At 37.5% G+C, this 24,690-nt stretch overlaps 1 protein-coding gene across 1 annotated transcript in view; it reads right to left on the reverse strand.

Moving 5' to 3' along the window:
• The window catches only part of ENPEP (glutamyl aminopeptidase), a 123,773-nt gene that overhangs the window by 27,253 nt on the left and 71,830 nt on the right, over positions 1-24,690 (reverse strand). The window contains exons 7-13 of the mRNA XM_053703539.1: positions 24,236-24,370; positions 19,885-19,950; positions 16,008-16,073; positions 15,771-15,922; positions 10,121-10,206; positions 4,648-4,778; positions 1,827-1,882 (exon numbers count right to left, since the gene is read on the reverse strand). Coding sequence (XP_053559514.1) covers positions 1,827-1,882; positions 4,648-4,778; positions 10,121-10,206; positions 15,771-15,922; positions 16,008-16,073; positions 19,885-19,950; positions 24,236-24,370 — 692 coding nt within the window. The remainder of the gene's footprint in view (positions 1-1,826; positions 1,883-4,647; positions 4,779-10,120; positions 10,207-15,770; positions 15,923-16,007; positions 16,074-19,884; positions 19,951-24,235; positions 24,371-24,690) is intronic.

The following is a 24,690-nucleotide window of genomic DNA, read 5'->3' on the forward strand; positions in this document are numbered from 1 at the left end:
ACAAACTTGATATGGCCTGCTTGCTTCCTCTAAAGTATTATTTTTCTCTGATAAATTTGTCTTTCAAAAATTGAGCATCAAAACTGATGATTAGAATATCTAGATATCCTTATGCGTAGGCCATTCACTATTTTGGTCTTTCAGCCCTTAAAATGTAAATAGTTTTGTTGTAATTTTTAAGAATATGCTATGTTACCAATTATATAATCTATTGTTACAAAGTTTTTGTAGCACTTTATGTTGTCCTTTCCTATGAAAGAAATGCAATTATTCACCTGTCCATAGGGGCGCTACATATGTAATACTATAAAAAGGGATACTTTCAATCTGTATCATACGCTCTGACGAAGCCCCGCCTTACCAATAGACGAGAGGGTGAAACGTGCGTCGGCATCAGCTGACCAGTTCACGTGTCCTTGTGTATCGTTTACAGCACCGCTTGAATATAGAGCGGTTTTTCTTCAGCACAAATTTGAATAAGCAGTGGTTTGTTTTGCACTGATGGATATCCGTGGTTGCAGTAGCCCTGGAAGGAAGGTGTAGCATATCGACATTACACACCTCTACAAGCTTCTGACACTTGGCCATCTATTAAGCACTACGTCTGTAGTGCTTACGCTAATAGTGCCTACGCCAGTAAATTTGCTTTTTGGAGACGCCTGTCGAGGGGTCATTTTGGAGCTTACATTTTGCATCACAGGTTAAAGCAGAATGTTGTGTGCCTCATTGGCTGCTCTTTTCTTGCACGACTAATTGCATGGAGCTGCTTCATATGTCCACTGGACTTTGCTTATTAATAACGCTTGCTCTTGTATGTTAGAGCTCATTAACCATTTGTGCAACTTTGCTTTAACCTTTAACCACGCAATCCAACTGCTTTGCATATGGTGGATGGTCCAATAACTTAGATCCCATAGTATACTACCTGCCCAGGCTATACCTCATATACACTTTAAGGGGTCCTTTGTGCAGCTGGGTGTCGTTATTTGGACCACCATCCCATCATATATATGTATTGACATTTCTCATGCTTTGATTATTTGTATGCCACATTCACAGTGTTACTCTAAGGTTGCATATACTTTCATGCTTTCATCCTGCTTTAGAGAGTATTACTGATAACTTAGATCCCACTTCCGTATACCTGCCCAGGGCATACCTCCACATTCCCATGTTGGGGGTTCTTTGTTCAGCTGGGTGTAGTTATCTAGAATACATTTCTATGCAACTTACAATATTCTACTGCAAGTGTTTGTGTATACAGGTACCTTGGTTCACCCTGACCGGTCAGGTTTATTGTTATTTTTGTTTATATATAAATCTTTCAATTTTAGCAAGCAATTTGTATATTTACATTAGTTTGGCCCACGCAATAAGATACAATATACTGTTGTACATCCTTCTTTGTGGGAGATGCAGTGTCTAACATACAATTGCTATACTAATAAAATGTTACAATGTTTACTTTAACTATGGAGCTCTGTTTTCTTGTTTCAAATGAGTGTTGTAATCCCTGTCTTTAATGAAACATGTATTTTCTTGTTTATTTCTCTCTCAAGTAATCTTTGATATATTATTTATAAGGGTCTGAACCACTAGCCAAATTGGCAAACCAGAGGGTGAATGTTTACGACACATTCCTACCCATTGTAGCTCCTATAAATAGCAAATGCTTCCCACTTTGTTTCTTGCTTGGATATATATATATATATATATATATATATATATATATATATATATTATATATATTATATATATATATATATATATATATATATATGTCACTTATCTCAGTAATAAACTAATAATTCTAATACTGCACTCACCTTGCCAAGGCAAATACATCATCAAGTATTCCCGCTCGGTCACCAGGAGTAAATATCTTAAAGAGAAGAAAATAATTCAGTATTTAAGGACTATTTAATCTATTACTATCATCTAATAAGCACAAATTATAAAAGTAAATAGTATATATATATATTTCATTTATATGTGTTTTAAAGGGAAACTAACATTTTTACAAAAACAAGTCCATCTTAACACCTTGGTAATGAATCTTTGTCGGTGTACAAATTAGTTTCAAACATTTTTGCAAAGTTTAAAATTTGTTTGCAGCTTGTGAGTTGAAACTGCAAATATTTTTACAGAGCATTCGGCTATTTTCGGTGCCGGATATATTAGTGTTAAAGTGCAACACACTGATATCTGTGCAAATCCACTCTAATATATTCAATGCCAAAAATAGCCGAATGCAGCTACCCATGGCAATATTTAGCATCGGTTTGATACGGAATACCTGAAATATGAGTTTTGCACATACTTATAGTAGAAGTTTCTGGCACGTGTGTTAAGTATATTAAGTTTTTCAAATTAGTCAATGTTTTATGCAAAATGGTGTTTCAATTAAAATACTAATGCAGTCTGAACATATAACCAAGTAGAATTTATATTAACTTCTAGAACACTGTTTATCAACTCCAGTCTTCAGGGCACACTAACAGGCCAAGATATCTGAACTAGAGCACAGGTAAAATAATCAGCTGATACCTAAGAGTAGGTTTTTAACTATGGTTACAGATCAGCTAATTATTTCACATGTACTCTAGTTTTTGATAAAAAAAAGTCTCTTTCTGTAGTGTAGCTGCCCCCTCAATACCCTCTACCCTCCCAGATCCCTGATCCCATTCCCCAACACGGATTCCCCCCTCCTTCTCCCTCCATTACATACATTAATGCATGTCCCCGTCTCCTCATGCATGCCCATTGTGCAATGCTGGATCCGGAACTCCTCTCCAGTGATGGGCCACCCACCCGCCTCCCACCAACGATCGGCACCATCGCTGGCCTGGTTAAAAACGTGTATCGCATGATGCCTCAATATTGAGGCGTCGCTCCAATACACTGAAAGCTGCTGGCAGCGATCACGACTGCTTCCAAAACTTGGAAATACAGAGGATGTGCCAGGCACATCCTTGGTCATTAACAACCTTTTTTTGTAGGATGTGCCTGGCACGTCTTTGGTCGTTAAATGATACAAAAATCTACCCCCTACCTCCACTGCAAGGTTCATTTATACTACTGTCTCCTGTTTATGTAGATTTTCTACAGAGAATAGGGAAACCAACTAATTTGCAGTAAATAAATAAATAAAAATTGTAAAGGAGCAATTTGCTAACAATTTGATGCACTCCAGCAGGTAAAATAGATAATTTGGAACGCATTAAAGGGAATAACATTTTACAGTACAATATCCTTTTAAGAGTGGCTTAAACTAAACCTTGTGGTTACTTTGGGCCACATAATGAAGTCCATAGTTACCTTACATTACCGTAATGAGTTGTTGTTTTTTTGTTGTTTTTTTTAAATATGATTTTTTTTATTTAAACAATTTTTTTTTAATTTTAAATGGGATTTGTTTTTTTAATTAAATGCATTTTAAAGAAAAAAAAAAACTATCTAAAGATAGTTTCTATTTAAGATACATTATAATCTAAAGGTTATTCATCCTGAATTATAGATTAGTTTTTAATTATAACAAGATGCTGTATATTTAAGGCTGAAATGTTAAAAAAAAAAAAGTTTGGTAAATTAATTGCATTAATCCATTCACAATGTCGTTTGGGCAATTTTCCTATCTTGAATATATTATCACATATTATTGGTTTTGTAGTTCTCAAAACTGTGAATTTATAGCATGCCCCTTCTTCACAGCAAAAATGTTATAAAATAAACATACAGTGTTAGGAAATAGACATTAAAGTGATATAATCACAAAAGAAAACATTTGGGTTTCAGATAGAGCATACAATTTTCAGATTTACTTCTATTATCAAATTTGCTTCATTCTTTTGGTATTCTTTGTTGAAGGAGAACAATTTTCTACTGAGGCCTTGCTGAACACTTTACGGGAGATAGTGACAAACAACTAACTCACAGTAGTGCATTGCTTCTAAGCCTACCCATGTATGCTTTTCTGGATACCATGAGATCAAAGCAAATTAGATGAGAGAAGTAAATTGGAAAATTGTAAAAAATTGCATGTTCTTTCTGAATCATTAAAGTTTAATTTTGACTTTACTGTCCCTTTAATGCAATTTCCCCCCTTCAAATATATGTACACAGAATCAACCTATACTAAGTTTCAAGAAGCTCACTGAATAGAAGATTGTTTAGAGTGGAATAGATCTGCACAAGGACCTAAGTGTGAGGAAGGAGGGGCAAGCATTACAAATTAAATATAATGCTATTGTTTTAAATATTAAATGAACTATTTAAATTTGTATTATTAAGATAATGATTAATTTACTTTAGTTAAATAAAACTATTTAAATTGTTATTAAGGTAATCATTATTTTTCTCCTTCCAATAAAGTACAACTTAAAAGTTGATCAAATATGAATGATTAACCTATTAAACTGGAGATAGTTCAACTCATTTCAATTATCTGTCTATGCATATCTAATGATATATAACCAAATAAGTAATGGTCTTATATAACTGGAAAAGTAATCTTAACAGTTATTATTCTAAAAATGAAAATCATGATTTAAATCTGTCTTACTGACTAGTGATTTAAATAAAGATTTAAATTAATTTGATTTAAATTAAATTCACCCTAATGCAATATTTAACAAATAGCCTAATTACCGTATGGTTTGATATCAGCAACTTGGACAGGTTATCCCATGTTGAAAGTTCATAATTAACTCTGAAAAATCCAATGTGTTTCTCGTTGATTTTTAGGAATCCATTGTTGTTATATGGTGTCAATGTAATTCCTATCACAAGAGAAAAATACATATGTATAAATAAAAAAAGAGCATTCATATACTTACAGAGAGTGTAAAGACTTAACCGGTGGAAAGTACATTTTCTTCAGGTTAATATGTTATAAATACAATAGTTGATTAGTGGTGTGCATATAAATTATTACCTCAGACAGAGAGGTTTTTGCTAATACAAATAATTATCCCCCCCCCCCCATATATATGCTATATAACACACTTAATTTGTGAGCACATGGAATTGTTTGCATTACTGAACCCAGGTTCCTATGTGGGTAAAGGGGCTAACCAAATAAGCTAAGCACAAAAGAGCTGGCGAACCAATAAAATTATACAGCTGCATGTAGTAGTGTTGTGCTTAGAAGCAGAACTGCTTGTAGAGGTTACATACATAGGACAAAATAAAAGGTTGAGAGCAAAAATGCCTTGTGGAGCCGTTAGCATCACTTGTGCACCATCTATACTACTGACATTTTTGCACTGGCATTGCAAGTCAATGGATATTCTTTATCGAGAAAGTGTTTGTATGATGCACACTACAGTAATCATGTAGGATGATATGGATTGTTAAGTCATTTTAGCTTGTTCATTTTCCTCAGGGCAAACATTTCTAATGCACAAAGCCATTGAAGAGCAAAACTTCAGCTTAGATAGTGGAATTTTACATTTATTTCTTTGCTACACACTTTTAATGTTAGTTTGATTGTACATATTAGATTTAATACTTATACACATGTTAACCCATGACCACTATCCCCTTGCCACACATCTTATCCCTTTATCCATTTCCAGACATTGTAAATCTTTGCTTCCATATTAAGTCTTTGTTCCCTATTTATTAAGACTTAAGAATTTATTTTCATCCTCTATTTTAATTCTAAAGAATTTTAACGTGTATTTTAATGCAGCAGTTAGAATGAGGAAGCATTATTTTGGATTGTGAACAAGTCAGGCACATATTTAGGTTTTGTTGTGCCCTAGGCTCTGAGAAATACGCTGCCCATTAACTACTCATCTCAATAATTTTATCTTATTATTATTGGTTATTTGTAGAATGCCAACAGATTCTGCAGCGCTATAAACATAGGCGGAATACAAGGAAACATTTATAGGAATCAAATGGGTAGAGGGCCCTCCCAAGAGTCACACTGTTGCAGTCAGCTCTAAAGAAGGTGATCTACAAAGAGCATGGCTCTTAGGCTTACATGCTAAGGGGGTTCAAGAGGATAGCAATGGAGGAGGGGAAACGGTATAAATAAAGGTTAGTGTAGGTTGTATGCATTCCTGAACAGTAGAGTTTTTAGGGAGCACTTAAAGTTTTTAAAACTAGGAGAGAGTCTTGTGGAGTGAGGCAGAGAGTTCCTCAAGATGGGAGACAGTTTGGAGAAGTCCTGTAAGCGGGAGTGTGAGGAGGTAACAAGAGGAGGAGAGTAGGAGGTCATGAGCAGAGCAAAGGGGACAGGAGGGAGAGTATTTGGAGACAAGGTCTGAGATATAGGGGGGAGCAGTGCAGTTGAGGGCTTTGTATTTCCGAGTGAGAATTTTGTGTTTAATCCTGGAGGTAAGAGAAAGCAAGTGAAGGGATTGGCAGAGAGGTGCAGCAGATGAAGAGCGGCGTGTAAGGAAGATGAGCCTGGAAGAGGCATTCATTATGGATTTTAAAGGAGCTAGGCGGCAGCTGGGGAGACCAGAGAGGACAGAGTTGCAGTAATCGAGGCGGGAAAGGGTGAGAGAGTGGAATAAAATGTTAGTTGTGTCTTGTGTAAGGAAATGTCTAATTTTAGAGAAGTTTTTAAGGTGGAAGCAGCAGGATATAGTCAAGGACTGAATGTAAGGAGTGAAAGAAAGATCTGAGTCAAGTGTGACCCCAAGACATCGGGCATGCGGGGTAGGGGTAATGATGGAGTTGTCAACAGTTATAGAGAGATTGGGGGTGGAGGTTTTGGAAGAAGGAGGGAAAATAAGGCGCTCATTTTTGGAGATATTTAGCTTGAGGTAGTGAGATGACATTCAGGAAGATATGTGAGAAAGACAGTTAGTGACGCGGGTAAGCAAGGAAGGAGATAGGTCTGATGCAGAGAAGTAGAATTGGATGTCGTCGGCATACAAATAAGATTGGAACCAGTGGGACTTTATTAGGGAACCTAATGATGATGTGTAGATTGAGAAAAGAAGGGGACCAAGGACAGAGCCTTGCGGTACCCCAACAGAAAGTGGTGATGGGGCAGAGGAGGCCCCAGAGAAGACTACACTAAAGGTACAGTTTGACAGGTAGGAAGAGAACCACGAGAGGGCTGTGTCACAAATGCTGGCGGATTGGAGGGTTTGGAGCAAAAGGTGGTCAACAGTATCAAACGCTACGGACAGATCAAGGAGGATAAGCAGAGAGAAGTGGCCTTTTGATTTTGCTGTAAGTAGGTCGTTGGTAACCTTAATGATTGCCGTCTTTGTGGAGTGATGTGGATGAAATCCAGATTGCAGTGGGTCAAGGAGGGAGTTTAATGTAAGGAAATGGGATAGGTATGCATATACTAGCTTTTTAAGAAGCTTTGAGGCAAGAAGGAGTAGGGAAATAGGGCGGTAGTTGGATGGGGAGGTTGGATCAAGAGAAGGTTTTTTGAGGATAGGTGTGACCAGTGCATGTTTCAGAGATGTGGGAAATATACCAGTGCTGAGGGAGAGGTTGAACATGTGTGTGAGTATTGGGGTAAGGGTAGAAGAGAGGCAGGGGAGCAGCTGTGAGAGGATATTGCTTATAGAGATTAAGGGCAGAATAGTAGGAGTTCATAATGAACTTGTAATGAAGGAAATCAGCTGAACTGCAAGATTTTCTCTAGTGCCGCTCAGCAGTATGGGAACATCTGCGTAGGTACCGTGTCAGAGGAGTATGCCAGGGTTGAGGATGAGTGTGTGATTTCCGAGCAATGGTAAGAGGGGCCAGATTGTCAAGGACCAATGTAAGGGTGAAATTATAGTGGCAGATAGATTGGTCAGGGCAGGAGGAGGAGATGGATGAGAGGAGGGAATTAGCAAGCTGGTGCTGAGCTAATGACATATTGCTTCTCTGAAGTTTGGTGTGAGGAATAGATGGAGGGAGAGTTGTAGGGAGGGATGAGATGTTGCAAGAGAGGAGATGGTGGTCAGAAAGAGGAATAGGAGAGTATGTGAAGTTTGAAATAGTGCATCGATAGCTAAAGATCAGGTCAAGGGAGTGACAATCTTTGTGAGTGGGAGAGTCAGTCCATTGTGACAAACTGAAAGAGGAAGTGAGTTGCAGAAGTTGTTTTGCAGAGGAGGCAGTGGGATTGTCAAGATGGATGTTGAAATCGCTAATAATGAGGGCAGGGGTGTCTGAGGAAAGGAAATAAGTTAGTCAGACAGCCAAGTGATCTAGAAATTAAATTGAGGAGCCAGGGGGTCAGTATATGACTGCAACATGTATAGAGAGGGGAGAGAATAAGCGAATAATGTGGGTTTCGAATTAGGAAAATGTGAGGGAAGAGATGGGATGTATTTGTTGGAAGGTGCAACGAGAGGAAAGTAAAATTTATCTGACATATGTTTCACACAAACATACAGCAGTTAATCATTCACTAATTCCTATCAGACATAAAAGCATGTAGCAGTGATTATAGGCTAGATTTATCATTGAAGTTCTCCTCTGAATCCCCTTATTTATCACATTAAAATACACTTAAATAAGGGCAAGTCGACTCCAAATCCACGTTCACTGATGAGCAAAAAAGGGCTAATTCTAGCCGTTGCAGGTGCATTTTTAAGACTACACCGTGTAATACGACCAGTCACAAATTTATCATTTACATTCTCCTCATGAGAACGCAAATTCCACCACAAATGCGTGCAAAACAGTTCTCCATAAGTACTGTAGAGAATAGCATAGAAATAATTTATCTTTCTGCTCTGGTTTTGCTCTCATCTAACTCTGTCATGGAGTTTTTTTTAATGCTAGTTTTTTTAATGCTAGCAGCAGGTATATCTGTTGCAAGTCCAGAGGTTGCATATGGTTGTATTTAAATTAAAAACTTTAATATAATGTGTGTATGTGTGTGTATGTGTGTGTGTGTATATGTGTGTGTATATGTGTGTGTATATGTGTGTGTGTATATGTGTGTGTGTATGTGTGTGTGTATGTATACTGAAATTATGAAATTGTCTTTTTTTTTATTCACACAAATGTGTTATACATTTTTAAATTTACATTTATTACACACAGAAGTAATATAAAATATGTTACAAATAAGGTGCACATTTGCCCCATTAATGTACCTCTGTCTCTTTAAAGTGATTGTAAATCCTAACGTTTCTAAAACGCTAGGATTTACCATTGGAACAAATAAAAGGGGACTTTCATTCATGAAGTATATAATACTTCAACCTGAAAGCTTCTTTATTTGTTTCAAGCGATCACCTTCACTGAGCTGCTAAGGCAGCCCACCGGCAAAATGCTACCTTCGCTATCTGGTGACATTTCCACCTCTTAACCAATGGCATTACGGAAATCCAGCTTGGCGCCACAATATGCACTAATGGGAGCTAGCTGGACATATCTAGTGAGTCAATGTAGCAGCAAATGTGTGTATCACTAATCACTCACTAGCTTTTTTCTTGAGCATGTTCAGGCATGCTATTTTTACACCAAGACAACAATATAAATGTAATAATATCACATGCTCTATGGAAGTATAGGCACTTCTGACATTGTTTTATTACTAGGTTACATAATTACTAGGTTACATAAACAAATGTGCTGTTATAAATTTTTAATTTCTCATTTATTAAACACATGATATATACAATACAAGTTACAAATACAAAATTGCCCCATGCTAAATGCAAATCTACTGAGATATAACTGAGAGCACTTTTACATAATAAATAAGGAGAACTTCTAGTTTTGCGTGAAGAAATGTATAATTTTTCACCCGGTTCACCTTCTGAAAATCGCAATTTAATACAACCTATTTTTTTTTATAAATTTGAGCACACCGGTGTGCCTCTCCAAGGGTGACCTGCAGAGATTTCAGAGGAGAATCTAATGGAGAATTCTCCAAATCCTTGATAAATCTAGCTCTTTGTGTGAGTCACCTTTAGACCAGTTATAAACCATTCTATCTCAGTGCAAAGCATGAGGGGGGCACAATAATAAAACCAAGGTGCTCTTTAAAGAGAGAGAGAGAGGAGAGCGGGAAGAATAAAAAAATGCAATAGATCGCATTCTTTGATATAGAGCTCATGATTTTTTGCATTAAAATGCCATTTTAAACATTTCTACACCGACCCCATGCATTGCTAGTTAATAAATCATAGCTTTTTACCTGCTGACTCAGACACGTTGTACACACTTAAGTGGGATACTCTATCACCAGTTTCATAGAAAGTCACTGGTATATTCCATTTGTAGCTGAAATCATACATAAAAACAATTAATGAAGGATTCATAAAAACAATTAATAAAACATACAGAAAAATAATTAATAAAACATAAAAACAATTAATAAAGCATACATAAAAACAATTAATAAAGCATACATAAAAACAATTTATAAAGCATACAGAAAAACAATTAATAAAGCATACAGAAAAACTATTAATAAAGCATACAGAAAAACAATTAATAAAGCATACAGAAAAATAATTAATAAAGCATAAAAATAAACAATTAATAAAGCATATATAAAAACAATTAATAAAGCATACATAAAACCAATTAATGAAGGATTCATAAAAGCATTTTATGAGTTGTTTCACAATCAACGTCTAATGTAAACTGAGAACAGACTAGATAAAAATATATTTTCTTCTTTATAGAATAACACAGGATTTTCAAGCTGAAAACTGTCCAAGACGGACTCTGTATAACACGGAAACCTGTCCATGTTGGAAATATTCCTCCGTCCCAGCGCTTAGTGGTATACTTTCATTGTTTAACTACCTGGATAAGCCGGAACCTGTCCAACTCGGAAACGGAACGCGGTCCCAGTGTTAATTGTGTATACATTACATGTTATGTTACCTGGATAAGCCGGAAAAGGTAACGCGGAAGGGTGTGGCAACGCTGGAACAGAAGTGAGGTGGGAACAAAACGACGGAACAGACGCTGAAACATAAGTGATGTGAGAAGGACGCAGAAACGGAACTGGTGTGGGAAGGAAGCGGAAGGGGTGTTGGAAGGACGCTGAAACAGATGTGGTGTGGGAAAGAAGCAGAAGGGGTGTTGAAAGGACACTAAAATCGAAGGGGTGTTGGGACGGACGCTGAAACGTAAGAGGTATGGGACATAGAATGGCTCCTAGAAAGTGCAACACTCTTACTCTCGCTGTGAAAGTTAAAAAGTGATTGAGGCCTACACAAAAGATAAGTTGTCTGTAAAACAATGCATTGAGAAATTTAAGTGCGGCAAAACGCAAATTTATGAAGCTATCAAAAATAAAGAGAAAATCATGGAAGAATGGTTAGCTGGCCATGGCAAAGTGAAGAGGAAAGTGAAGGCAACTAGAAATGAAGATTTAAACAAGCTCCTGTGGAAATGGTTTGTAGCTGCACACTCTAAAAATGTACCAATTTCTGGTCCTATACTGCAAACACAAGCCCTCAAACTAGCCAAAGAATTAGGCAAAACAGATTTTAAGGCATCTAATGGCTGGTTGGAAAGTTTTAAAAGGAGGCATTGCATTGCATGGAATGAAATATGTGGAGAAGCAAATGATGTAGATCAAGCAACTGTTGGCCAATGGGAAGAAAAGCTCAAAATGCTTAAGGAACCATACGCTACAAAAGATATCTACAATGGTGATGAAACTGGCCTATTCTTTAGGTTGTTGCTTTAAAATCTCTGGCTGTTAAACGTGCACAGGAGGAAAGTTATCCAAGGAAAGATTGACAGTGTTCCTCTGTGGAAACATGGACGGGAGATTGGAGAAGCCTCTTGTGATTGGTAAGGCAGCAAAGACACATTGCTTCAAGAACTTAGACACTACACAACTTCCCGTTATTTGGAGTTCAAATAAAAAAGCCTGGATGACATCAGAACTAATGTCCGAGTGGCTCAGGATTTTTGACAGAAAAATGAAGAGAGAAGGTCATAAAGTGATCCTGTTTTTGGATAATGCTACCTGCCATCCGCATCTGAAACTTAGCAATGTAAAATTAGCCTGGTGTCCTGCAAACACAACAAGCGTAACACAGCCAACGGACCAGGGTGTTATCTACACCATGAAGACGCACTATAGAAAATTATTGCTACAGTCCTTGGTTACAAACATTTCTACCACACAGAATGTACACCAGCTTGCCAAGTCCACAACAGTCCTTGATGCTATCAACTGGATTTCTATGGCATGCAAGACTATTTCTGCAGATACCATTTGCAAGTGCTTTGTAAAAGCTGGTTTCTCTAATTCCAACAGGAATGATAATGAAGAATTGCCAGAAATAATACAGATTACTGTAGAAGAAAACAATGATAATTTGTTCATTATTCCAGCAAGGAGATCTTGTTGACAGTGAAATAGACCGTTAATTTGACATATAGAGACAGAACTTACAAAGGAAAGCACATTTACAAATGCTGTGGAACTTTTAGATCAATAACAAGACAGTGATGAGAACATGGATGATGATGAAAGTGCTGAAACCACAGAAATTCCCAGTGAGCCATCGATCAAAAGTTACCAAGATGCTCTAGACAAAGTTCACCAGTTGCAAGAGTTTGCATTATTTAATAACTGCCCGGAGCCTCTAGAACCAATAACATCCACTAGACATTTAATTGAAAAAAGGATAACCAAAGTCCCAAGAAAACAGGCAACATTATTGGGAATGTGGGGACAAGTAAACCAATAAAGGTATGTACAGTAAAAACATACAGTAGACAGTAACTGTAGTACACTATCTAAATACTGTGCTGTATAAGAGTATGTAAAGCTTAAATACTGTACTGTTTTTTTTAATACAGTGCTGAACATTATTTAACAGTACTGTTGAATGTTTTATGATCATTATTTCTGATGACTATTGACTAACTACTGTATTTTTCTGTTTTAGCACACACTGGCCTGTTCCAGATCATTCTGTATCCGGACCTTCAAGCAAAACCTATCCAGCAACAGTACAGTACAAACATTTTAAAGTACAATATTGAACTTGATTAAAAAGTAATCTATGTACTTACATATGTGGTGGGATTGCGACAAAATCAAGCCATTATGGCGCGAAATAGAAATTTTCTACAGGCAGATATTGACTGAGGAATTTAGGCTGACACCTAGAATAGCTCTGCTAAATGACCTCCCCCCTTTCCCCTGTAAACTGAGACTTAAATTATTACAAATGGGCATTACAAGCGCTAAATCACTAATAGCACTACACTGGAAAACACAACACAAGCCAACACTATTAACACATGGGTTAACAAGGTCGCGGACATGCTAACACTTGAGGAATACGGATACTATAAAAGGAAGCAGATTGGCACTTTTGCAGATATCAAATTTATTTGGGAAGAAATAACCACACGACAGGTTCCTTTACTTACGTCAAGTTCCCCCTCTCTCTTTCTCCATCTCCCTCCCTTTCATTCTACTCCTCTGATCCCTGTCTTTGGCGCCTTCCCCTTGAAGGAATGGTGGTTCCAATGTTTATAGTTAAGTTCATCGTTCCAAAGTTATGAATATAATTTTTACATGGAGCAACAAAACTGCAAACCTCTGTGATAATACCATCCAAACTTACACACTGGGAGATGATTGTAAAAGTCTATTTTATGTAACTGAAGAATGTTAATAAAGCTCTTTGAAAAAAAAAAAGAAAAAAAAAAAAAGTAATCTATGTAAACATTGACTCCATCTGCAGCTACACACATTTTAAAGTACAGTACTGGACTACAAAAACATAACACACACTATACAGTACTGTGCTTTAAAATGTTTGCATAAGATGTGATTATTAGTGGGAATTGTGCACAATACTATATATACTGTAGCTGTAATTGTACTGCATACTGTATTTAGAAGAGTTAAAGTTTGTGTATTACAGTAATTGTGAACAAAGTTGATGCAGCAATTAATATTTTAATAATGTTCAGTACTGTATTTGTATAGAATACAGTTGATGTCTTCATAGCCATTTTCTGCTAGAATGAAAAAGTACTGTAAAAATAAATCCAGATACCGTACAGGTGTACACTAAAAAAAAGTGCGTACAGGTAGAGTACAGTACCTGTGTTTTTATTTACAGAATTTTATTTTCAATAGTTGTACACTATTTTATGTACAGTCTTTTATTTACAGTACTTGTAATAAAAAGTACTATAGTACAGTACTGTAAAAATAAATCCAGATACAGTACAGGTGTACACTAAAAAAATAAAAGCACGTACATGTAGAGTACAGTACTGTACCTGTATTTTTACAGTACTGTATTTTACTGTACATTATTTTATTTAAAATGTTTGCATAAGGTGTGATTACTGCACCCGTATTTGGGGGAATTGTGCACAATAGATATTGCACCTGTAGATATTGTACTGTATACTGTATTTAGAAGAATTAAAGTTTGTGTATTACTGAACAGTAATTGATGCAACAAATAATCTTTTAATACAGTACTGTACTGTGTTTGCACTTTATGTTGTCTCACCCATTTTCTGTGTTAGAGAAAAAAGTTAATCCAGATAAAAAATAAATAAAAAACTGCTGTAATGATTAAGCAGAAAAACTGTACTGTCTTTGTTACTTGCATGCAAGAAAAACAAGAAATTGATTCTGATTAGGGATGCACTGATATTGGTACTTTATGGTATGGTGCTTGATACCGGAACTGACGGTCAGAGGGAGACCTGCAGTGCCACGAGGGAACATGGAAACGGTTTCCCAGCCAATCAGGAAGCCGGACGGCAGGTAATTACCTGCTGCCCGACTTCCTGATTGGTCAGGAATCCAGTCCTACACTCCCTTGCGGCAGTGCAGGTCAGACTGGCTTCATGACCAATACAGTAACATTATTCTGCCATTTTGGAATTTGCATATGTCAAAAGATGCTCCATCAGTCACTAACTGTATAATGCGGAAACCTGTCCAAGACGGAAAATTTCCGTTGTCCGATGCAATTCTGTCTTGAGCAGGTTTCACTGTATTACACACTATTTAGAATAGGGGTATCAAGCTCAATGTATCTGGGGGCCACTGGCCAAGTGTTCTTCTCCCATGGGGGCTTCTTGAAGTTTGGAACGGGATATACTAAGAACTGGAAGTGACATTTACCCAAGTAGTAGTGCATAGAGGGAGTTGTAGTCCACAATAGACACACACACTTGTCTATATTGATCTTGTGAGTGCCAAGTGAAGTGATCATTCTGGAACTGTATAACAGTATAAAAGGTAACATTTCTCCAAGCAGTGCATGGTGGGAGTCTACAATGGACACTTGTCTATATATTTATCTTGTGAGTGTCTATATGGAACATTAGCTAGTTACACCTCTTAGAACCATAAAAAAAAGGGCCAGATGAAACTATCTTAAGGGCCGCATATGACCCTGGGGCCAGTACTTTGAGACCACTGATTTAGAATAACTTCTACATATCACACTTTGGTGCTCCAATTGGTGGAACTGTAAACACAAGTTAAGAAGCAGCCGTCATAAAATTGCTGCCTCCTAACTCCTCATTGGTCCAGGATAGTTTACAATAATAATAAATTACAGAAAATTAAACTTATATGATTTAAATACCTTATCAATGAAATGAGCTACATTTCATCAAAAGATTTCTGTAGATAAATTGTGATATTTTTTACCAATCTACCACATGTTTGAGTGTAAAACCTATTAAAGTATATTATACTATCAAGAAATCTCCTATCAATATAAACAATATGAATACAAATGCCACATGCAACAGCTTCATTAAAGACAAATCATACAAGTGACTGCTAGAATGATTTGTGTTATTCACAGCTTTAGACTTACTTAAATTCTGAAGGTGGTTCTTGCGCATTTGCCTTTGGGTCCAAAAGAAATCTTTCCTGTTTTACAGTATTATGTGATTCCACATTCAGTACTGGGAATCCCATCTGTCTAAGCCAGGTGTCCATAACTTCTTTAACTGGTTTACCACTTGCCTAATGGAACAAAATAAATAATAAGTAAAAAAAAAAAAAAATTGTCTTGTTTTTTTAAAATTAGTGTTACTATTTCCCACTGTACCTGGGCTAGAGAAGCCCAAAAGTCATCTGTTTTTGCATTTTTGAACTGGTATTTCCTGAGGTAGTTCTAAGTAAAAAAAAAAAAAAAAAACAGAAAAAAAATTATTTTACAAATAAAGATGTAAAATTCTCAAAACAAGTCTAAAAGTTTCATCTCATAACAATATAAAGAACTTTCCCTTTCCTACATCACATTTCTGAGGGGTATATACTGTGTGTGTGTGTATATATATATTAATTTTATTATTGAACAACAACCATGTTCTCAATGAACCCAAAAAACTCATTAATATCAAAGCTGAATAGTTTTGGAAGTAGTTTTTAGTTTGTTTTTAGTTATAGCTATTTTAGGGGGATATCTGTGTGTGCAGGTGACTATTACTGTGCATAATTATTAGGCAACTTAACAAAAAACAAATATATACCCATTTCAATTATTTATTTTTACCAGTGAAACCAATATAACATCTCAACATTCACAAATATACATTTCTGACATTCAAAAACAAAACAAAAACAAATCAGTGACCAATATAGCCACCTTTCTTTGCAAGGACACTCAAAAGCCTGCCATCCATGGATTCTGTCAGTGTTTTGATCTGTTCACCATCAACATTGCGTGCAGCAGCAACCACAGCCTCCCAGACACTGTTCAGAGAGGTGTACTGTTTTCCCTCCTTGTAAATCTCACATTTGATGATGGACCACAGGTTCTCAATGGGGTTCAGATCAGGTGAACAAGGAGGCCATGTCATTAGATTTTCTTCTTTTATACCCTTTCTTGCCAGCGACGCTGTGGAGTACTTGGACGCGTGTGATGGAGAATTGTCCTGCATGAAAATCATGTTTTTCTTGAAGGATGCAGACTTCTTCCTGTACCACTGCTTGAAGAAGGTGTCTTCCAGAAACTGGCAGTAGGACTGGGAGTTGAGCTTGACTCCATCCTCAACCCGAAAAGGCCCCACAAGCTCATCTTTGATGATACCAGCCCAAACCAGTACTCCACCTCCACCTTGCTGGCGTCTGAGTTGGACTGGAGCTCTCTGCCCTTTACCAATCCAGCCACGGGCCCATCCATCTGGCCCATCAAGACTCACTCTCATTTCATCAGTCCATAAAACCTTAGAAAAATCAGTCTTGAGATATTTCTTGGCCCAGTCTTGACGTTTCAGCTTGTGTGTCTTGTTCAGTGGTGGTCGTCTTTCAGCCTTTCTTACCTTGGCCATGTCTCTGAGTATTGCACACCTTGTGCTTTTGGGCACTCCAGTGATGTTGCAGCTCTGAAATATGGCCAAACTGGTGGCAAGTGGCATCTTGGCAGCTGCACGCTTGACTTTTCTCAGTTCATGGGCAGTTATTTTGTGCCTTGGTTTTTCCACACGCTTCTTGCGACCCTGTTGACTATTTTGAATGAAACGCTTGATTGTTCGATGATCACGCTTCAGAAGCTTTGCAGTTTTAAGAGTGCTGCGTCCCTCTGCAAGATATCTCACTATTTTTGACTTTTCTGAGCCTGTCAAGTCCTTCTTTTGACCCATTTTGCCAAAGGAAAGGAAGTTGCCTAATAATTATGCACACCTGATATAGGGTGTTGATGTCATTAGACCACACCCCTTCTCATTACAGAGATGCACATCACCTAATATGCTTAATTGGTAGTAGGCTTTCGAGCCTATACAGCTTGGAGTAAGACAACATGCATAAAGAGGATGATGTGGTCAAAATACTCATTTGCCTAATAATTCTGCACTCCCTGTATATATATATATATATATATATATATATATATATATATATATATATATATATATATATATATATATATATATATATATATATATATATATATATATATATATATATATACCTCCCAAACTTGAATCACTCTAATATGGAAATAATTTTATTTTTTCACATTTTTGTATTGTCAATAGTGTTTGCTGTTTCTAAAATATAGAGAAACAAACAGATGTCTAGATTCCCTGTAAATTAAATGATCTCTCCTGCATGAGGAAGCCCCTTGATCTTACTTAATTAACTTCATAGGATAATATGTGAATTGAAAAGTTCTTAAAAGGGACATAAATGAGCATACATATATGCAGTGTTGCTTGCACTAATCTATGTGTTTAACCCCTGCTAACAGGTTATACACAGTTAAACGTTCAGATTTTGAGCAAAAGTTAAATACTGCTTTAGAAATCACTTTACAAGTGTTTAACCAATTTATTGGGGTTAAAAAGAGGTCTGTTTAAACATTAATGCAACAATTATCTTTTATATCAGTTTAACAAATCTTAGTATATGCCTTTTCTTCCATTAGAAATTGAGTTTGTTTAGGCATAAATTTCTCCTTTTACCATATTGAGTACATTGATGAGGATAGCTTGCGTAAGAGTTTTGAGTTAGAGCAATGCACTTTTAAACAACTTTCCAATTTACTCCCATTAGCAAAATGTGCACAGTGTTTTTATATTTAAACGTTTTGAGCCACAAGCTCCTACTGAGCATGTACAAGAATTAACAGAATATATGTATGTGCATTTATGATTGGCTGATGGCTGTCACATGATAAAGGGGTCACATTTGTCAGAAAAAAAATCTACTACTCATTTGAAGTGAAGACTAAGTGCATTAAATTGTCTCTCATGCATTTGTTGATTATGCAAATCTACTGTATTTACTAGTCCTTTAAAGGGACAGCCAACTCAATTATTTTATATATATAAGCCTTTTCTGACAGCCCCCTGATTACATGACTTTTTATTTATTATCTATTGACTTGCATTTTATCCAATTAGTGCAGTGTCTGCCACAAGCCACGGGAATGAGCACAGTGTTTCTGTATGGCTCACATGAACTAGCACTCCCCTGTTGTGAAAAGCTAATAAAAAAGCATGTGATAAGAGGCAGCTTTAGTGGCTTAGAAACAGGCAGAGATTTAGAGGTTTAAAGGTTATAAAGTATATCAATATAATAATGTTGGTTGTGCAAAGCTGGGGAATGGGAAGTAAAGGAGTTGTCTATCTTTTTAAATCAGTAAAAATGTTGGTCCCCAGTGACATTCATTATATACCAAGTGCTAAATGATACCTTCTGAAGACCATAGAGCAGTGAGTTCCAAACAGAGCATACTGAGCCCTGGGATATAGTAGCATTACCTGAGGGAATCACTAATCAACTGTGCTAACTGCTATTTTGAAAAAATATTTTTATAGGATAGGGTGCACTGGAGTTCATAGAACCATGTGGGTAGTGACCTAAAAACGATTTTAAAAATACTGTCCTAGAGATTCTCAAAAGCAACTTGCAATGCAATTTAGTTCAATGCTACAGCCAAGTGAAATCCTCCAGATCAATTATTTTACCTACTGCATTAAAGGGACATGAATACCCAATTTTTTACTTTGTGATTCAGATAAAGCATACAATTTTGAACAACTTTCCAATTCAGTTCTATTATCTAGTTTTCTTCATTCTCTTGGTATCTTTTGTTCAATATATAACCTAGTATGCTCAGAAAATGGTGGCTGCACATATATGCCTCTTGTCATTGGCTTACTGATGTGCTCAGATATCTCCCAGTAGTGCCCATTGCTGCTCCTTCAACAAAGGATAATAATAATAATAATAATAATAATAATAATAATAATAATAATAATTGAAGTAAATTGGAAATGTTAAAAATTCTAGTTTCTGTTCTATCTGTATCATGAAATAAATAAATTGGAGTTCATGTCCCTTTAATTTATTTTCAGTCAAAAAAAGGGTATACATGTAGATTCAAGAAAGAATATTTAAAATAGTTCTATATTTGTAAACTAAAACCATTTTATTTATATATTCTTTTAAATATAATTTTCCTTTTCAAAACATACCTGACATCCGATCTGAAATTTCTCAGGAGTAATCCAGTGCTCAAGCATTCTTAAAAGGGATGCTCCCTATGAAAGTTAATTTATATCACATGTTATAGGAATTATAAGAACAAACACTGGCAAATGACTACATATAACCCTCCACAAGTACAAATATACAAATGAATGGGACATTGTTAAATCTAAGAGTACAACATTTGTGTACACAATGCTAATTTGAATAAATTTTAAGCCAGTAAATCGTACATTATAATGTAATTCCAAGGCAGATAATTATGTTTATAATGGTTTAATGGTCCATTTAGCATATTCTATCACATTTGTTCTAGATTAAAAACAGTCACTAATTTACTGTAAAAGCGCTGTATATGAAACAGTATTAAAGAGTTCTTTATAATATATTAACCCCTTAAGAACACAGCTTCAATTTGCTCAATGGTTCCATTATGGAATAATCCCGTCATTGGTCATAAAGGAGTTAATTATTTAATTGAAAAGCATGATGTGCATTAATAGCAGATAACGATAAATCCCACAATGGGCCCAATTCTCTAAAGCTTTCTGGTCTGGGAAGATTCTATAAAATGCCTCAGTGACACAAGGGCCCTCAGGGATTGTTATAAATGCATACACATATACAGTATTTAGCTCTCTATGGCAGCAGTGCAACAACGTTTATAGAAATGTTATACAATGTTTCAAACACTGCTGCCATAGAGCAGGGTTCTTCAAACGTTTTACCCAAGACTCAGTGCAGTGATACTACATACCTTTGTGACTTTATTTTAATGCTTGGTCTGAAAGTTTCTGAAGTAATACAATAAGATAGCTGCAATTGTTGGCAAAGTGACTAAAATGCGTGTGTACTTTATTTCTGATTGTAGTCAAACTTTAAAGTGTTGTAGAAAGGTAATAACAGACACACTCTCTCATACACTACAGACACTCTTACACCACACACACAAGTCACAACCCAGTACACATGGTGTTGTGACCTAGTAATGAGTCCCAACATGTGGTTTGAAGAACCCTGCCATAGAGTGCTAATACCTTACCTTGACAGAATTCCAATCCACCACCTTTTTTAAAGCAACCTTTTGTACATGTTCAATGAATTTGAATGTTATTTTCTTTGCATAACATCTTTGCTTCAAAACTAAAAACACTTCCTGGGTTCAAATTAAATTACAAACATGCAATATTTCAAACTGTTTTTAAAATGCTCAGAAACAGTGTTTGAATACATCCCTGTAGCTTAACAATACTGAATGGTTTAATTGCATATAATTACATTAAATGTGCTTGTTCTGGGACTGGACAAATCAGAAATAAAGAAGTGAGATGGGTGCAGGGTGTGGCAGGTGCTGGACCTGCACGAGGGAAGTGTTTGGGTCCAAACTTGTAAGTGGCGCAAGGTTTTTGCAAGACTTATCTAGCTTATAGCCTTTTACATGTAGACTGACTAGCCTAGAAGTGGATCCTTATCCTATTATATTAAAGGCCAAGTGTTTTTGTCCGAAGCTGTCATGTGCAATAGAAACTGCGCAAGGACAAACACAATTGGCCTTCAAGAAGACCTGGCTGGCATCTGGAAAGACTGTGTGTGATGGGGCGGGGCCGGACGGGCATGACGTGGGCGGGGCGTGACGTGGGTGGGTCTGGGCAAATGTCAGAGAGAGAGTCTGAGAGAGCTCAAAAAAAGAGGGGGGATAGAGAGAGCTCAAAAAAAAGGGTGGGATAGAGGGAGCAAAAGAGAGAGACAGCAAAGAGATAGGGGGAGGGAGAGCAAAAGAAAGGGGAGAGAGCAAAAGAGGAGAGATAGAGAGAGCAAAAGAGAGACAGCAAAAGAGAGGGGGAGAATGGGGAGAGAGAGCAAAAGAGAGGGGAGAGAGAGCAAAAGAAGGGAGAGAAAGAGAGCGCAAAAGAGGGGGGAGAGAGGGAGGAGAGAGAGAGCAAAAGAGATGGGAGAGAGAGAGCAAAAGAGAGGTGGGAGAGCACAAAAGACAGGGGAGAGAGAGCCCAAAAGAGGGGGAAAGAGAGGGGAGAGACAGAGAGGGAGAGAGACAGCAAAAGAGAGGGGGAGAGAGAGCAAAAGAGAGACAGCAAAAGAGAGGGGGAGAATGGGGAGAGAGAGCAAAAGAGAGGGGAGAGAGAGCAAAATAGGGGAGAGAAAGAGAGCGCAAAAGAGGGGGAGAGAGGGAGGAGAGAGAGAGCAAAAGAGATGGGAGAGAGAGAGCAAAAGAGAGGGGGGAGAGCATAAAAGACAGGGGAGAGAGAACTCAAAAGAGGGGGAAAGAGAGGGGAGAGACAGAGAGGGAGAGAGACAGCAAAAGAGAGGGAGAGAGAGAGCAAAAGAGAGGGGGAAAGAGAGCAAAAGAGAGGGAGAGAGAGCAAAAGAGAGGGGAGAGAGAGAGCACAAAAGAGAGGGGGGGAAAGAGAGGGGAGAGAGAGCAAAAGAGAGGGGAGAGAGAGCGCATAAAAGAGAGGGGGAGAGAGAGAGCAAAAGTGAGGGGGAGAGAGAGAGCATAAGAGAGGGGGGAGAGAGAGCATAAGAGAGGGGGAGAAAAAGAGCAAAAGAGAGGGGGAGAGAGAGCAAAAGGGAGGGGGAAAGAGAGCAAAAGAAAGGGGAGAGAGAAAGAGAGACAGCAAAAGAGAGGGGGAGAGAGCGAGAGCAAAAGAGAGGGGGAGATAGAGCAAAATAGGGGGGATAGAGAGAGCAAAAGACAGGAAGAGAGACAGCAAAAGAGAGGGGGGAGAGCAAAAGAAAGGGAGAGAGAGAAAAAGAGAGGGAGAGAGAGAAAAAGAGAGGGAGAGAGACAGCAAAAGAGAGGGAGAGAGAGCAAAAGAGAGGGGGAGAGAGAGCAAAAGAGAGGGGGAGAGAGAAAGAGCAAAAGTGAGGGGGAGAGAGAGAGCATAAGAGAGGGGGAGAAAAAAAGCAAAAGAGAGGGGGAGAAAAAGAGCAAAAGAGAGGGAGAGAGAGAGCAAAAGAGAGGGAGAGAGAGAGCAAAAGACAGGGAGAGAGACAGCAAAAGAGAGGGAGAGAGACAGCAAAAGAGAGGGGGAGAGACAGCAAAAGAGAGGGGGAGAGACAGCAAAAGAGAGGGGGAGAGACAGCAAAAGGGAGGGGGAGAGACAGCAAAAGACAGGGAGAGAGACAGCAAAAGAGAGGGAGAGAGACAGCAAAAGAGAGGGAGAGAGACAGCAAAAGAGAGGGGGAGAGACAGCAAAAGAGAGGGGGAGAGACAGCAAAAGAGAGGGGGAGAGAGAGAGCAAAAGAGAGGGGGAGAGAGAGAGCAAAAGAGAGGGGGAGAGAGAGAGAGCAAAAGAGAGGGGGAGAGAGAGAGAGCAAAAGAGAGGGGGAGAGAGAGCGAGAGCAAAAGAGAGAGGGGATAGCACAAAAGAGAGGGGGAGAGAGAGTGCAAAAGAGAGGGGGGAGAGCACAAAAGAGAGGGGGAGAGAGAGTGCAAAAGAGAGGGGGGAGAGAGCAAAAGAGAGGGGGGAGAGAGAGAGAGCACAAAATAGAGAGGGGGAGATAGAGAGCAGAAGAGGGGGAGAGAGAGAGCAAAAGAGAAGGGGGGAGAGAGAGAGCACAAGGGGTGGAACCGTTGTACTGCAAAAAATGGCCCGTGTACACAGGCTTTAGGACTAGTATATAAATAAATGGCTTTAGGAACTATATATTTGTGCAGGAAACTTCAGGCAGTTTTGGTACAAAAAGGTTACTAATCATGTACTCAGCTTTCATGAAAAGGTATAAAATGGGGATTATTAAGTTATAAGGAAAATAAATTGAAGAAATACCACAAGGAGGAACTTTTAAAGTATTATTGTGCTTAATACTTTTGTGCCCACACCTTGCCCATGGGAATATGTGTGTTCATCACTTCTCCTGTTAAAAAAACATTAGAATTCTAAATAAACGACACTTATGTCATCCTATGTCTGTGCAATGATCTTGTCACTTGAAAGGTCATTACTGTACTACTCCACGTGCCGGACCAAGCAGTAGGACAGACCTTTTGTATTCATGCTTTATTTTTTTTTTAGTACAACACACACACACACACATACACACACACGTACACACACACACGTACACACACACACACACACACACACACTCATACACACACACTCATACACACACACACACACACGTACACACACTCATACACACACACACACTCATACACACATACACACTCATACACACATACACACTCATACACACACACACATATATATAAATAATATATCAATCAGGATTGTAAGATAGTTATTTTATGATCACCTTTTAAATGCATCCCATACTGTACAAACACATATAGGAAAACAACTAATATAATCTCACCTTATTGTAAGATATGGCATCAAACACAGATGTGATTTCTGCAGGGGTTGAAACACTAACAATAATTGGATGGGAGGAAAGTAAAGCATCATCCCGCATTACAGGCAACAGATCATCAATTATAATCTGGTCAAGCTGAAAAAATATATTAAAAGAAAAACTTTAAAAACACATATTTTTATAAAAAATTATAAAATAATAAACAATGTAATATTTAGTAAGGGATCCTGCCAAAAATGAGTTGCATAATAAAATTGTATGATTTAAACAAAAGCATGAAACTAAAAAAATCTATTCCATGAAAGCATGCCTAGGTAATCATAGGAGTGTGCACATGCCTTGTAAGCTATATGTGTTCAAGTTTTGCAAAATATTTTTAATGTTATACAAGTGGAGCGCTAATTTATCGCTTGCGGGTGCGTGATAAATAACCAGCTATTACAAGTAGCTGGTTA

Source organism: Bombina bombina, chromosome 2, assembly GCF_027579735.1.
Source record: "Bombina bombina isolate aBomBom1 chromosome 2, aBomBom1.pri, whole genome shotgun sequence".
NCBI classification, from domain to species: domain Eukaryota; kingdom Metazoa; phylum Chordata; class Amphibia; order Anura; family Bombinatoridae; genus Bombina; species Bombina bombina.